Source organism: Alligator sinensis, unplaced genomic scaffold (genome assembly GCF_000455745.1).
Source record: "Alligator sinensis unplaced genomic scaffold, ASM45574v1 scaffold1044_1, whole genome shotgun sequence".
Classification (NCBI taxonomy): Eukaryota; Metazoa; Chordata; order Crocodylia; family Alligatoridae; genus Alligator; species Alligator sinensis.
The window spans coordinates 747,143-763,857 of NW_005842283.1; the positions used below are offsets into that span (position 1 = coordinate 747,143).

At 44.2% G+C, this 16,715-nt stretch overlaps 1 protein-coding gene across 7 annotated transcripts in view; it reads right to left on the reverse strand.

Annotated features, from left to right (window-relative positions):
• Window positions 1-6: 6 nt before the first annotated feature.
• The window catches only part of RNF219 (ring finger protein 219), a 42,751-nt gene continuing 26,042 nt past the window's right edge, over window positions 7-16,715 (reverse strand). For all 7 annotated transcript variants that reach the window (XM_006028006.2, XM_025209327.1, XM_014521980.2 and 4 more), the window contains exon 6: window positions 7-2,072. In XM_006028006.2, the coding sequence (XP_006028068.1) occupies window positions 539-2,072 (1,534 nt within the window). In that variant the 3' untranslated portion in view covers window positions 7-538. The remainder of the gene's footprint in view (window positions 2,073-16,715) is intronic.

The window sequence follows — 16,715 nt, forward strand, 5'->3', positions numbered from 1 at the left end:
ACACACACCCACCCACCTTCCAGGTCCAGCACAGAAAACTGCTATACTGCTATGCAGGCAGATCTAAGCAGAAACAGTTATTCATGGAAGTCAAAAGTTTTAGGACAAGAATTTCCAATGTTTAATAGCAAATGAATGAAACCATACTATAACCAGTAACAGGTTTACATGCATAAAAGAATGTTTTCTTTTAGCACAGGAAATGCAATATTTTAAACAAGTTCGTTCCTCTTAACAGGATGGCTTAAATTTAAAATCCGTCATTCATGGAGGATAGAGCTGCTGTTCACCAACACAAAAATTATGTAACCTGGCAATTAAACAAGAAATCCAAGGAGTACAGAACAAAGATGCTTAATCAAAGAAGAAAACTGAAGGGTTCTTCTCTAAAATTAAACAGTGGGGTAATAGATTTGAAGAAGGAATATTCACTTTCACTTGGTCAAAAGGGTCACAATGGAACTCACAAGAAGATCAAGTTCACTGGGAACTGTTCTTAATTTGGCACCAAGAATAAGAACTTCAAAACTTACAAGCATCAGTTTTTAGTAGTTTTTGAAGGACTAGCACTAGAAAGACTGCTCTGAATTTTCCTTTTGGTTGACTGATTAACACTCTTATTTTTCTTTTCAGGAATGAAGGAAGCTGCCCAAGGAGACTGAAGTGGATTATGCACATCAGGAGACACCTTAAAAAAAGAGGAACCAAACTTCTGTTCTTCAAATAACCTTTGTGAATTACTGAACAGAATACTTGGAGAAAATTCTCTTTGAAACAAACAATTCTGAGATTTCGTTTCAGCAGTTTCAGAATTTTGGCTTGAAAACAGTCGGAAGCGCTCATTCAGGTGTAGTCCAGATGGAGAAAGGACAGAAAACATAGCCGATTTCCAGTCATTTCTGTCTGCTGGCTGGTCATTTGACTCCAGGCATTTTGAACTCTTTTGTTCATTCCTTTCTTCCAGCTTCATATCTGTTTCATTCATAAGTTCAGAACTCTCCGTCGACTCTGAAGGATTATCAAGGTCAGAGGATTTAAAATTGTAGCAAGGACTCCTGCTGTTGTCAGATTCAGACATCATAGAGTCCAACTCAGAGATTTTATCAAGATAGGCAGCATCCATGGATGCCTCACTGGATGTTCGTGTGCGGTTCATTTCAGAAGAGGAAATAGTATGTAACCTTTTAGATAAGCACACACTTGTCTTCTCAATGGACTTTACTGGTAGCTTTCCTGAATGATTAGTGATTATATTTTGCTGGGAGGCATCAAAATCTAAGTTCTCAGTGTAGTTTGTTGGGCAGCTATCCCAAAACACTGGTTTTGTTGAAGTAAAACAGGTTAGCTTATTTTCATTGTTACAGCTGCTTACACTGTCCTCTGGAGAAGCTTTGTTGCAGTCCTCTGGAGCATCACACAAATCCTCAAATTCCAATTTCCTTAGGAAGGCAGGTGGCTTTCTTGTGTCCTCTTGTTTTATAACAGGACTTTCTTTAACGTCAGGGGTGTTCAAATGGAGACAACTAAGAGACAAAGAAGGTGTACAAGGTGCTGGAAGCTCATATATTTCTTCATCTTTATAAGCTTCACGATCCTCAATTTTCTCCCACTGTTGCTCTAAGTCAGCATCTGTATTTGTAGTAGCTATAGCCAAGAGAACTTCCTGACAACCTGAAAACAGTTCTTTATTTGTGGGACACTGAGTGTTTGACCCATCCAAACTGTCTTGACTAGCAGAGGTTGAGCATGCTCCACAATCTCTCAGTCGCTCAGGCTGGTCCTGATTTTGACTGGTAGTCAGAGTCTTTTCCTCTAGGCTTTCTACTTGGCTTTTTAATGAGGCAGCATCATCCTCACTGCTTTCACTTCCTTTATCATCCGTGGAAAGTACTCCCTCACTAACAATATTCTCACTTTGGTTAGTCTCACTTGGCCCTTTTAGTTGTGAAAGATGACACTCCAGTTCTTCTATATATTTATCACTCCTTTCTAGTGCTTTTTTCAAACGATTCATTTCACGTTCACACTGCTCTACTCTGGACTGAAGTGCAGCTACTGTAAACCGACCAAATCTGCAAGAAATGGAGAGAAAAAAAAAAACACATTAAATTCTTTTGTTTCTTTCTGGGATTAGATTAGGAAATTACTGAGCAAACACTGTTAATTTGAAAATTAAAAGCAGATTCCTTTTCAGCATTGTAGTTATCTGTTAGTTATGGAAAACAACATACGTGGAGGTGAATACATGAAAAGCCACATACGACTTCAAAATTAAACTATCAGTAATAGTGAGGCAATAACAAGTAGAAGATTACCCTTCAAGGGGCTGGATCTATCAATGCAACTCAAATATGCATGAAGAATTATCCCCTAAAACAATGGCAAAGATTTATGATAACATTTGAACAGTGGTCCACATCTTGAAATATTTACATTCAATCATTTTCCTACAGTACAGCAGTGTTTTACAATACATTTCCTATACAATGTCACCTTGTCAAATATAAAATGCCAATATGAAATTCAGAAATTGTAACAGTCCTTAGAGGTGGTTTTAAATACTTATTTGGACCATTTCAATTATATTCATCTTAGATATACAGCTTTTCTTTGGCCTTCACATGGGCTGTGATTTAACTCATTTCAGAGCTACTTGTTTTCTAGGTTTTACTGTTCTAACAATCTAATTACTTTCTGAAATCCAATACATTAGATTGCTGCTTGCAGTTTGGAAAAATTGCACGTAACATGTTTGCATGACTCCTAGCTTGAAAAAATATGCTCAACTACAAAGTTAACAGGAAATACAAAACCTCTTTCCCCCTCCCTCCCCCCTTCCCCCCCATCCAACTGTTTTTCAAGCCTGACCTTTCCCAGAGGGCAAGTGAAGGTTTCAGCTATATGCCCTAACTAATGCTAACTTGACACTGAGAGGTAGGCACCAGGGAATTTTCTATTCTACCTGCAACTTTCAATTTACAGAAAGAAAAAAAAATTAAGTTCTGGTATTAAGGGAGGAGGGAGGGGTGGTCCTCCACCCACTTTGACATCAATGGGAAGTCATCCTCCTAGAGAGAAACAAGTTGTTTTCTTGGCTTACTGGGTTCTCATGCTATGGACAGTACAGATTTGCACCGAGTCGCATTAAAAAGCCCCAAAACAGTGTCAAAGTGGTTCTCTTCTGGGGTGCTCTCCACAGCCACAAAGACTACCCCCAACCCAAATTTTTTGCTCTTCAGCCCCCAACCGTGAGACCTTCCCTTCACCACCCTCAGGCCAATGCGGTCTGAATGTAGCTGGACCTACAGCCTGTGAATAAATATTTCTGAAACAGCCAGAGGGATTGCTACTGAGCAAAATATGCTTTTTCAGTAGAGGGCTGAGCCCTGAGTGTTAGGCAATCTTTTTTCTGTAGGTGCTGTATGTGCACAACTGCAACTGAGGCCAAACAGGAGCTGAGACAATCAGCATCCCTGAAGGAGTTGGGTGCTTGGGTTAGCTTAATCTTCCATTTGAATGGGAGGCTGTACAAGAGCTGGGAAGCAATGGTTTGCCCACTTAACAAGTTTCAGCACAAAAGAACAAATGGAGTAAATTCTCCATTCTGAATTATGCATTACCTTGAGATTATGGACCAACACCCCTTCTTTTGCGTTAATGGGGAACAGTCAACCTAGAAATCAGAATCAGTGCCTATTTTTAATAGACTGTTGTGCCAAATAGACCCTGAATTAGCATAAGGGAAAGTTTTATGAATCCTCTCTTCATTTGCTTATCTGGTAGATAATCTATTTAATCATTTCCCATACTGGAATGGGAGTTTCATATAGCAGTAAGCAAGAGGGACAAGTGAGGGGGAAGAAAAGTAAAGAAAAGAAAAAAAGCACTGTGAAACCTTCACATTTCCAGGACACTCAGTCCAAGGACCTGAAACTCTTTTTCCACTTTTTTTAAACTGATTAGATTTCTGATTTACTATACCATTCAAATACAATATGCTAACACATTTTAGCATGCTTTCTTCATCATTTCAAGATCAAAACTGAGTTATATTAAACACAACCAGAGCAAGTTAAATCAACACTGCAGAAGTCAGGGAAATCTTTCCCCCCAGTTCCTAAGGCAGGTAGACTGTGATGTGCTTTATTTTGCCTTCCTCTGAAGAATCAGGTATAGGTCACTGTTTAAAAAGGTATTATACCAGATAAGTCTTAACTTGTTAAGCACTGTCAGATTTGCCACATAAGATATTAAGAAGGGAATGAACAAAAAGAGAGAGAGAGAGAGAGAAAAGAAGAAAGAGAAGAGAGATCTGAGGCCTGATTAGCTTAAAAGCCACGTGTAATCAGCTTTAGAGAAGTGAAAAATGTGTATGCAAAGTAAGCAAAATTTTCTAGAGCTTGTTGTAACAGACACTTTGACATAAAAATTAAACATGTTTTACATTTATATGCATACCTAGCAATTTTTTTAATGGAAGAACTGTGTAATATGTTTATTTAATGCAAATAGCATTAGTGACAGCCTTAGATTTGCTTACCAAGAAGCAGCACTGTATTCTCAAGTGCAACTTCTATAAAAAAAAGTGTCCTCAGGTAAAAAAGCAAAAACTGAAATGCGTCATTCAAGACCACGCAGCATTACTAATATGTTAATTATCGTAATGGATGTGCCTGGGAATTTTGTTTTTAGAAGAAAGTCTTACATACTGCCTAGAAATAGTTATGGTCATAATGAAGCATTGAAAGCATCCTTTTGCAAGACTTGCATACTTTAAAAAAAACCCAACAAATTTTCAAAGACACAATCATTCATTTTTAGGCTTAAAATATTTAAATTGTAATATGATCGTCAATTACTCCAGGCCAAGAAAACCTTGGTGTTGTTTAAGCAATTAGACCTGTATGTAAATGTTTTCTAATGTGTCATTTGACATGTTGGTTAAAAGGAGCTGTAAGAAAAAAAAAATTACATTGGATAGAGTTCACCAGAAAGTTGGGGTCTGAACTAACTAACTAAAAGGAGAATCTGACATTTGAAAAGCTAAATTAGCTTGCCATCTCTCAAGATAGCTTCAGATGCTTCCAAGAGAATTGGTTTCAAGGTTGAGGGTATAATGGGTTCATCAGAGACCTGAAGATACACAAACATGTGAATTTTAGAGCAAGCTTCTTATAATGCTGCTTGCTCTAGCAGTAAAATTTATTTTAATATGTTTAAAAAATGTGTTATAATATAAAATACAGAAACACGTCATTATGGTGGCTCAGATTTATCCTTTAACTCCAGTGAGCATAGAAGGTCAAAAGCCCTGAAGGCTAATGTACACATTCATACCTACATCTCCCAAACATAATAGTCACTATCCCATAGGTTCTCAGTTCAGACTGTTTTATTCACAAACAATACTTCAATTTGAACCTGGCAGCTAGAAGTTTGCAGCCAGCTCTTTCTTACCTCCGCAATGAAATACCACTCCAATTGTAAGCATTTCTATCAAGTAATAAAGAAATGACACATCCCCTTGATGCCAAATTGAACAATGTTGCCAGTCATACTTAAATCAAAGGGCAATTTCTACTCTGAAAACTGACAATTTAAAACTAGCAACACTTTGGGGTCCCATACTTGTCATCTCTCAGAACCACCAGATCAAATTTGTTTTGAAGTGGAAAAAAACATTCTTTTCCAACTACCAACCCTGCAGGAAATAGGCCAAGTTTAGTGGTTCCCAACCTTTTTATACCACAGCCTGGCAGGAGTGGGAAAGGACGCAGGGAGCCATCTGCCTCTCTCCCAGGGCTCCCCCACCGCCCAGCTTTAACCCCAGAAACTCAGCTGTGACCCCAGAAGCTGCTCACTCGGGTGGACAGACGGGGGTCTGAGCGAGGGGTTGTGCCACGACCCAGCAGCCAACCCGCCATGGCCCACTGGTTGGGAACCTCTGGCTTAGGCCACTGGTGCTCAACTATATGAGTGTAAGGCCTAGATGGGTGGGCTAGATTGAATCTAGCACATGGAGCCAGGTCCATGAACTGGGACCATGCCCTGGGTCCAGTTATGGACCAGGACCACATTCTGGCTCAATCCAGAACATGGGGCCATGTCATCTAGCCTGTGGGACTCCCAATGGGTCCAAAAATTTAGTGGTAGGGAGCAGTGGCAGCGTTAACTAGTATAGGGCTTCTGGAACTATGGCCATTGACCCGGCTAAAATTTCTGGGCCAGATGACAACTCTCTGGGCCAGGCTGGGTCTATGGGTTATACTCTGAGCATCATTATAGCTTAGGCTATTTCCTTCTCACACATCACCAACAGTCAAAGCAGTATCGTAGCATAAATTATGTCCTCAACTCCACACGTTGAATTTTAAAATGATGTACATATTCACAAACAAAGAGTTATGTTCTACCTAAATGGCATACTCTTTGTATTTTACCTGCATTACACTACACTACAGTAAGATCAAAGTTTTGATTTAGGAGGTGATCAAGAGAAGCATTTCTTTTGTTCTATTATCCAAAGTACTGTGTTAGTTTTGGACACCACACTTCCAGAAAGATGCAAACAAGTTAATAAGAGACGAGTGGAAGGCAACAAACATTTCAGAGGCCTGCGAATCACGATTTATGAGAAAATAGTGAAAGAACTGTGATTATTTAGTCTCGAGAATAGAAGAAATATTTAATAAAAGTCCTTAAATGCCTTAAAAGGTAGTTTATAGAGGACGGTGACAGAACATTTACTGGGGCTGCATGGGACAGGATAGAGTAGCAATTGTCTTAAATTGCAACAAGAGAAATACAGGTTGAAGATTTGGAAGAACTTTCTAATTATGAGAGTGGTCAAGCGTAGGAACAGACTACCTAGACAGGCTGTGGATCTCCATCCTTAGATGTTTAAGGGCAGATTAGACAAAACTCTAATCTAGCATGGTTTAGACTAGGGATGTAAATACTGATTTTAAAAACAACAACAACAGACATATCCATTTACCCTGTTGTAATTACAATGATTAAACGATTCATTGGTATGGCAACCTCTGCCTGACCCACTTGGGGCTACTCTGGCTTGGCTTGCAGGGTGCCTCTGCTTGGCCCAGCACCAGCAAGGATCTTCTCTTAAGGTGTGACAGGGATTCAGTGGCTCCCCAAAGCACTGGCTGTCCAGGGCTGCACCTCACAATGAGCTGGGCAGGTAGGCAGGGTGTGAAGTGGGGCTGAGCTGCAGGCCCAGGGGAGCCAACCGACACCCCTTTACCTCCACCTTACACCTTCCAGGCCCTGCAGCCACTGTGGGTCTGACTGGGGGCATGCATGGGCACCACCAGCAGTGGTAGCTGCAGTAACAGACGGCACTGCATCCAGCCAGGCACAGGGATGGGGATGGGAACAGGTGCTGGGCTCCAGCCTGCAGCTCTCTGAAGTCAGATCGGGGCAGGGGTGCAGATGGCCTCTGACTCTCCAAAGAAGGAGCCGAGTTGCTTTCCTGGTGGACAGCAGAGTAGGAGGGGGAGCGTGGTCTAATACCCAATAGCCCGGGATCCTGGTTTTCTCTGATAAAAAGAATCCCTAATTTTTGGATTTAAAAATGTAACCCAAAATCCACATTTTTCTGCGATCAAAATGAAAGACCACTAAGAGATAGATATAAATATTGATAGAGATACAGATATATAGTAGTGTTTCATCTTAAATCATGGAAAAATGTGGATTTGGGATTACTTTAATTCAAAAATAGGGGATTTAAAAACAAAAAACAGGATTCCTGCTAATAGCCAGGCTCTACAGATCCTGGTCCCTCCTGTGAGCTGCCTGGGCTCTGTGGTGGGCAGCAGGGGCCTGTCTGGAGCCCAGGCTGCTCGTTGCAGGCAGGGGGGAGGCTTCAAGTGGCTATACTAGGGTCCATGGAGCCTAGGTATAGATACTAGTCCTCTCTTCCCCCCCTCCTTGTTCCTCCCTCCCTCTTGCCTGCCCTGCCGACTTCTGGTTCCTGCTGGAGCACTGCGCAGTGTTTCTCCTCGCTTCCCTGCCAGACTACACCCTGCCCTGCCCCATGCTAAAGGATAACCAGTAAGCTATAGCTGGCTATCACTGGGCTTATTAGTTGAACAATTAACTGTTCACATCCCTAGTTTAGAAGGATCATCCTGCTTTGAGCAGAGGGTTGGGCTAGATGACCTCCCGAGGTTCCTTTCAGGTCTGATTTTCTATGCAATTCAAATCCAAAAAACAGCCACCCAAGGTCCAAAAACAGTCCCTACAACTCACTAGTATAAAAAGAACCTCATGAGGTAAAGAAGATCCTAAAAATGATGGTATGAAGAATTTGGTATATATACTGCACAGCTCATGTCTGGTTTCTGAGGTCTGCGAAATGCCGCTATTATGGATATTGCAGCAACTACGCAACACTAATTATATCAGAGACTCCAGAGACCTGAAGACTTTCGGAGTTTAAAGAGCTCAAAAATCACAGAGTGGGGGAGGGGAACAAAATAAGCCTACTTGGGCTGCATACAGGTAGAACACCTCCAAGCTGTCCACTAAATTGCAGGGGCTGAGAATTTTGCTGGGTTTTTGGTTGGTAGCTGTGTTGGTCTAAGGACATAGGCAGGCAAGGTTATTTGCATAGATGTGCTATCTTTTTTTTTTCCCCAATTACTCAATGGGTCTAATGTTTTTTTGCAAGCTTTTGGGGTGCAATCACCTTTCTTCAGGCACAGAAAGTCTCTGCTGTTCCGAGACGCCAAGGAATGAAAGAAGCTTAAAAGGCATGTGAGAATGAAGAACTGCTCTGCTGCAAGGAGGCCTGGGGTCAGGCCACAAAGAGCAAGAACATTTTCCTTCTCGTCTTACCAGCTCCTCTTGAAGGGGGTAAGGCTGGGACATAAAAGATGGCAGAAGAAGCAGGAAATCCCACATCCCCGTTACTTGGCACTGCAGCTTCCCTTGAGTCTTTGGCAGATGGGAACAACAGTCACCTGGTAGGGGCAGGGAGACACTCAAATGCAAGGGAAAAGGCAGAGGAAACAAAATACAACATGAGCGGGTACAACAAGAAAGCAAGCAAAAGATACAGGCAACCAAGTTGGCTGAACATAAAAGGTACAGAATGAGAGGGAGGAGTGCAGCTACTGATCTAGCCAGCTGGAGCAGCAGTTACAACAGAAAACAAGATCAGTGCTCTGCACTGGCCAGGCAGTAATAGTGTCTGAGCAGCATGTGGCTATTGATAGATAAACATGGAAAATAAATGTGCATGTTATTCTTTGAAGGGCTCAATTATTTACTCACTCAGTGGATGGTCACAGACTAAATCCTGTGCTATTAAGATACAACTAGGCTAACTATGACTGAAGGTTTCTAGAGCCTGAAACACATGCCTTAAGGAAACTAGGCAACTAGGAGAAAGGATCTTCCTTTTCCCAGAGGTGACTCCAGGGTTTTAAAGCTGAGTAATACACAGAAGATCCTGCCTTAACAAGGAGTGTTTTTAGAGAGGGAAACTGAAAATTTGATAGCTTGGCAAAAGGCCAATTTATAGATAACAAACCGTGTGGTTTCATTTTTATCCATTAACAGTCTATCAATATGATTGTTTGTTGGTAATTAGAAAGCAGGAGAAAGGCATAAAACTGGGGCGGGGGGGGGGGGGGAAATGAAAGCGAGCAACAATAGTTTCCTGGCAGTTATGATGACCAGGGATCCTGGTTTTCTCTGATAAAAAATATCCCCAATTTTCAGATTTAAACAAGTAACCCAACAATCACATTTTTCTGTGATCAAAATGAAACACGACTATATCTATCTATAGTTATTAGTGGCATTTAATTTTAAATCATGGAAAAATGTGGATGTTGGGTTACTTTTTTTTTTTTTTTTAAACTTGGCAGCATTCAATGGTAATAACACACCTATCTTGGGTGGAGTCTGGTTTAGTTCTGCACAAGAAATTTAGATCAGACTATTCTGTTGCTAGGCTGATCCCCAGTAGTGCATGGGAGAACTTTTTTCCCCCCCTAAGTATCTCAAATAGTCTCCTAGAATGACATTCTGTCCCTGACAATATTAGCCCTTCCAGCCTTTCCCTGCCAGGAAGAGGGAAATGAAAATAAATAAGTAAAACACCAGTTCATAGATGTTAGGGTCGGAAGGGACCTCAATAGATCATTGAGTCCGATCCCCTGCATAGGCAGGAAAGAGGGCTGGGTCTAGATGACCCCAGATAGATGCTCTAAGCTCCTCTTGAAGACCCCCAGGGTAGGGGAGAGCACCACCTCCCTTGGGAGCCCATTCCAGACCTTGGCCACTCGAACTGTGAAGAAGTTCTTCCTAATGTCCAGTCTAAATCTCCTCTCTGCTAGCGTATGGCCATTATTTCTTGTGACCCCGGGGGCGCCTTGGTGAATAAAACCTTACCAATTCCCTTCTGTGCCCCCGTGATGAACTTATAGGCAGCCACAAGGTCGCCTCTCAACCTTCTCTTGCGGAGGCTGAAGAGGTCCAGGTGCCCCAGTCTCTCCTCATAGGGCTTGGCCTGCAAGCCCTTAACCATACGAGTGGCCCTTCTCTGGACCATCTCCAGGTTATCCACATCCCTCTTGAAGTGCGGCGCCCAAAACTGCACACAGTACTCCAACTGCGGTCTCACCAGCGCTCGATAGAGGGGAAGTATCACCTCCTTGGATCTATTCGTCATGCATCTGCATGACAAATTATTTAGGTATAGGTCCTTTCGAGAGGGCACTTATGGATGGCAGTTACCAAAGTCAAAGACTTCACTTCTACCATACGGCATTCTAACATGCAAGTAATTCAGGCTCCTGGTTCAGGAGCTGTCAGGCTTTGTCTCCAGTGGTTGGTATTTCCCAACTGATACCAAAAAGTGTCAGTGTCCTATACCAAAATACCAGCTGTACCAGAAACACTGTGTAGGTGCATCACGTCACACACATGTAGATATCCTCCTCCTAAAAACAGGAAACTGTTATTTTGATCAGCCTGGTGAACCACCCTAGGACAGAGGAAGGGCCAAACAAAAAAACCTGAATTAACAGTAAAATTAATGCTGGAGCTTTTCCCCAGCAACGAAAATGCTGGATACAGGTTGCTGCAGATTCTAATGGTTGGCAAAGCAAAAGTTTGGAAAAACCCCTGTTAAGGACTTCTGGTCCATCCATCGTGGGACAGAAGTAATTACAGTTGTCATACACTGAACTTGTGCAGAGACAATAAATATTGCCAAATACTTCATGAAGTTGGAAAGGGAGAGGTGGTTAACCGTTTTAGTCCAAGTCAGGCAGAAAGTAGGGCAGTTTAGAGAGGCACAAGCTTTCATAGGCAACAGCTTACTTCACCAGATGCTATGAATAGGAAGTAGTTCTTTTCCCTACCACAAAATGTGGCTCAGAGCAGAACAACCAGTTCGCAGGCACATCTCCCTCCCCACCCCTCCCACCGATCAGTCCCAAGAACAAAATGTTTCTCTCTCTTTCATACCAGATGGGGTAAGGTGAAACCCTTCACTTTGGTGTAGTGAAATTAGACTATTTCTGATTGGCAAGGACAATTTAAAGAGTTCAGAAAGGAGCAAGAAGGATTCCCAGAACTACTTAGATTTCATTTGAAGAATAAACTTTACTTTTAGCCAAAAGGCACAAGTGAAAGCAAACCACCACAAACAAATCTATCACTGGATGACTTTCTCAAAGAGGTTTCATGAAGCATTTCACAACTCTGGTAGCAAGGTTTGGAAGTTTCACCAGACACTTAGCTGGGATCCAGAACCACGTTTTCCACAATAAAGATGGTCAGGAGGCAACTCTTCTAACCAAGTTGTCCTCAGGGCTGTCAAGAAGTCTTCCATGAAAGTGAACTGCAGCTGATATTGCATGTCAGTCATGTCCCCACAGTAAGTCTCCTCTCCCATGTAGGTTTAGGAGATGGAAGTCCAAATTTGAGAGCCTGGAAAGTAAAAACATTCTCTCTACGTACTTTTAATACCTCTTTTTTCCTAGGATCTTCTGGTTTTTGGGGGGATCACTAGGTTTAAAGTAAAGGAAAAAGGGGGTGGTGGAAAGTGTTTGTAGCAAGGGAGAAGACAGAAAAAAATCTATGGGAATAAGGGAGAAATCTTTTTGGAACCAGACCTGAAGATGAATCAATATCAGGTTTGGGAAAAAAAAAACTGGTGCTAACAAAAAAAAAAAAAAAAAAGCGTCTTTCTTCAATTTCTCTCTTCAGCCCAAGCAAAAGCTTATTTTGAACTTCAAGACAGTTGGTTTAAAGGAAGATTAATTCAAATAGAAGTGGATATTTTTTATTTCTCTCTCTAAAACTATCTAGACTCTTTCTGCAAAATTAGGGAAATAAATTTCATGACTGCATTGTGGGAAACTGATGCAAATGACCCAACGTGTATAGAAATAGAGGGGAAAAAAAAAAAGATGTAGAAGAGGCTTCCCAGATTTAAATAAATTACATTTCCACTCAAAAAGCTTTAGAAACAATTAGCTGAAGATTATTTAATCATAAGCGGGTCCAAAGAATACAAATGCCTAAAATACATGCGCCATAATTACTCTAACACAAGACAAGGATCTCCTTCTGCTCCCCCATCCTGGATCACCATGGGCGGGGGAAGCCCCATATCTTATATTCACATACAGGGAAACTTCATAGATTTCATAGACATTAGGGCTGGAAGGGACCTTGCAAGATCATTGGGTCCACTCCTTTCATTAACACACATTGTTTATCATTAAACTGCTGGAAAAAGCAGCATGTGCTCAATAATGGAAACCAAAAAGGAAGCCAATTAAATGCAGCCAACTCTAAGCATAACTATAATACATGGCTAGAGATCTCCAGAATTCATGCTGGAAGTGTGTACTGTGGTGGCTTCTTTAATCTTGTAGTTTCCTCTGTGTGCTCCTCTGCCGCCGAATGATAGAGGGGCCCTGTTGCTTGTTCTGATGACTGGGAACTGAAACCAGAGCACATTTAAAACATGGCTTTCGCCTCCTGGCCATCAGGTACAGCAAGAGATGGGACACCTCTGCTAATCCAGACGGAGCCCGTGGTTCTGGGCTCCATGCAGACAGAGCCCCTGGCTCTCGGCTGGGGGGGGGGCTGTCACTTTTTCAGGCTCTGGGGTCTGGGAGTGTGGCCACCTCCCCTTGTGAGGTCTGCTCCCTTTTGGGGTCTCTGGCATGCCAGCTGGAGGAGCTCCAGGCCGCAGTTCAGAAACTATGTGCCATTAGGGATGGTGAGCAGGAGACAGACTTCTACTGCCAGGCCCTTCTCCCCTGGGAGCCGGAGGGTAGACCAAGGTCTTCTTCCAGGACAAGGGAGGACTCCGGGACCTCCCATTCTGTCCAGCCAAGGGAATGGACCAAGGTGGTCAAGGGCCCCAAGGCCCACCGCATCAAGATCCCCAGCCCGCTGGAGCTTCGCAATAGGCATGAACCTCTTGCAGCCCCAGCAGAGCCTGCCAAGTTGCCTGATCCTGTAGGCAGGCTCAGCAGGGAGAGCGGGGGCGGTAGCTACTAAGACAAAACACAAAGTGTTCGTTGTGGGAGACTCCATCCTGAGGGGGACTGAGATGGCAATCTGCCCCCCTGCCCCCTTAGCCCAGGAAGTCTGCTGCTTCCCGGGAGCCTGTATCCAAGACATCATGGAGAGGATCCCCGAGCTTCTCCAGCCCACTGACCACTATGCTCCTTAACCATGTGGGCACAAATGACATGGCTCAGAGCTCTCCCAAGCAGGTCATGAAGTGCTACAGAGATTTGAGAGTGGGGCTAAAGTGTTTGGGGGCTCAGGTGCATTTTCCTTGATCCTCCCGGTTTCGGGCTACAGGCTGAGGAGGGAGTGGAGGATCGAGGTAGTGAACCAAAGACTGCAGCGCTGGTGTCATTGGGAAGGCTTCGGCTTCCATGATCACAGTCCACTGTTTGGTGAGAGAAGTAGTGAGCTCCTCAGAAGGGATGGCCTCAACCTCTCTCTGCTGGGGAAGAGGCTCTTCTTAGCCAGACTGGCTGACCTGCTCTGACTGGGCTTTAAAACTAAGCTCTCCAGGGAATGGAGGGACTACTGCCATTGCTGGGCCACTGAGCAACCCTTGCAAAGCCAGCAGGCCAAGGCACTTAAGGGAACCCACCCCTGCCCCAGCCCTGGAACAATCTGTAGGCAAGGCAAGAGCCCCCAAGGGGACACTTGCATGCCTGTACACAAATGCCAGGAGCTTGGGGAATAAGCAGGAGGAACTTGTCCTCCTGCTTAACACAAATAATTACGACGTCATAGGGATAACGGAGATGTGGTGGGACTCCGCATGACTGGGCCGCAGGTATAGATGTCTATACCTTGTACAGGAGAGATCGAGTGCAAAAGGGGCGGGGGTGTAGCTCTCTATGCCTAGGACAGCTACGCGTCCCTGCAAGCTGACATTGGCATCCAGGGTAGACGACTGGAAACCCTCTGGGTTAAAATCCGTGGGGAGCATAGCACAGGGGACATAATGGTGGGAATCTACTACAGACCTCCCACCCAGAATCAAGAGCTTGACCAGGAGCTTGCCAAGGAATTGGCTGAGGCCACATGCTCCCGGTGCATGGCTGTCATGGGAGACTTCAACTTCCCAGACATCTTGTGGGAAGAGCAGTCGGCCAAATCCGAATGGTTGCAAAGCTTTCTCAAACGAGTAGATGAGCTATCAGATGCAAGAAACCTACAGGCCAATGAGAGGTAAAGTGCTGCTTGACCTGGTACTGACAACCAGGGACGACCTAATCAGTGACCTAACAATTGAAGGGAAGCTGGGTGACATCGACCATGAGTTGCTCACCTTCACCATCCTCTGTAAAGCTAGCAAGTCAGTCACCAATACAGAAGTCCTCTACTTCAGGAAAGCAGACTTTGACAAGCTCAAGAGGCTTGTTGGTGAGGCCCTAAGGGACCACGACCCAAAGGGGAGGGGAGTTCAGGAAGTGTGGTTGTTCCTCAAGGGAGCAATCCTGGATACGTAAGCTAAGTCTATTTTGTCTTGGAGGAAAGGCAGCAAAAGGGCACAGCAGCCCCCTTGGCTCAGCAGGGAACTAGAGGACCTCCTGTGTCTAAAAAGACAGACCTACAAAGGATGGAAGACAGGATCCACCTCCAAGGAGGAATATTCTGCACTGGTCTGGACCTGCAGGAAGCAAACCAGGAAAGCCAAGGCTGCAACTGAACTCCAACTGGCTGTCAAGGACAATAAAAAGTCCTTTTTTCAGATATGTGGGGAGCTGGAGGAAAAGCAAGGGCAACACTGGACCTGTGCTAAACCAGATGAGACAGCTGACAACCAACACCCAGGAAAAAGCCAGCCTATTAAATGGGTACTTTGCGTCGGTCTTTCACCAGTCCCATCGGACACCCATGCCCACTACGGGACAGGGAGGTCCGGGTGAGGAAGATTCCTTACCCTCCATCAATGCTGACCTCGTGAAGGAACACCTTGTGAAGCTGGACACCTTCAAGTCAGCTGGCCCTGACAATCTACACCCCAGGGTACTCAAGGAGCTGGCAAGCATCATAGCTCAGCCCCTGGCACAGATCTTTGAGAACTCCTGGCTCTCTGGTGAAGTGCCCGAAGATTGAGAGAAGGCCAGTGTGTTGCCTATCTTCAAGAAAGGGAGGAAAGTGGATCCGGCAAACTACAGGCCCATCAGCTTGACCTCTATCCTTGGAAAGTCTTAGAAAAGTTTATTAAAAAGAGTCCATCCTTAATGGACTGGCCAATGCCAACATCCTGAGGGGTAGCCAGCATGGGTTTCTTGCGGGTAGGTCTTGCTTAACCAATCTTATTTCCTTTTACGACCAGGTGACCTATCACCTGGCCAAGGGAGAGAAGATTGAGGTCGTATATCTTGACTTTAACAAAGCCTTTGATCCGATATCCCATGATCACCTCTTGGCAAAACAGGGCAGCTGCAGCCTCGGGTCCACCATGATTCACTGGCTGGGAAACTGGCTCCGTGGTCAGACCCAGCGGGTGGTGGTTGACGGAAGTCAATCATCATGGTGCGCTGTGACCAGTGGGATCCCTCAAGGCTCTGTCCTTGGACCTATTTTGTTCAACATCTTCATTGATGATGTGGACATTGGAGTCAGAAGCGGACTGGCCAAGTTCACCAACAACACCAAACTTTGGGGTAAAGCATCCACACCTGAGGACAGGAGGGCGATTGAGGCTGACCTTGACAGGCTCAGGAAATGAGCAGACGAGAACCTGATGGTGTTCAACACTGAAAAATGCAAGGTTCTCCACCTTGGGAGGAAAAACCCACAGTATGCTTAGAGGCGCAGCAGCACTACGCTGGCTAGCACTACGGACGAAAGGGACTTGGTGGTCATGATTGACCTTAAGATGAACATGAGCCATCAATGTGATGGTGCTGCTAATAAAGCGAGCAAAACGCTGGCTTGCATCCATAGATGCTTCTCAAACAAATCCCAGGATGTCATTATCCCATTGTACTTGGCCCTGGTGTGGCTGCAGCTGGAGTACTGCGTCCAGCTTTGGGCTCCACAATTCAAGAAGGATGTGGAGAAGCTTGAGAGAGTCCAGAGGAGAGCCACGCGCATGATCAGAGGTCATAGATTCATAGATGTTAGGGTCGGAAGGGACCTCAATAGATCATCGAGTCCGACCCCCTGCATAAGCAGGAAAG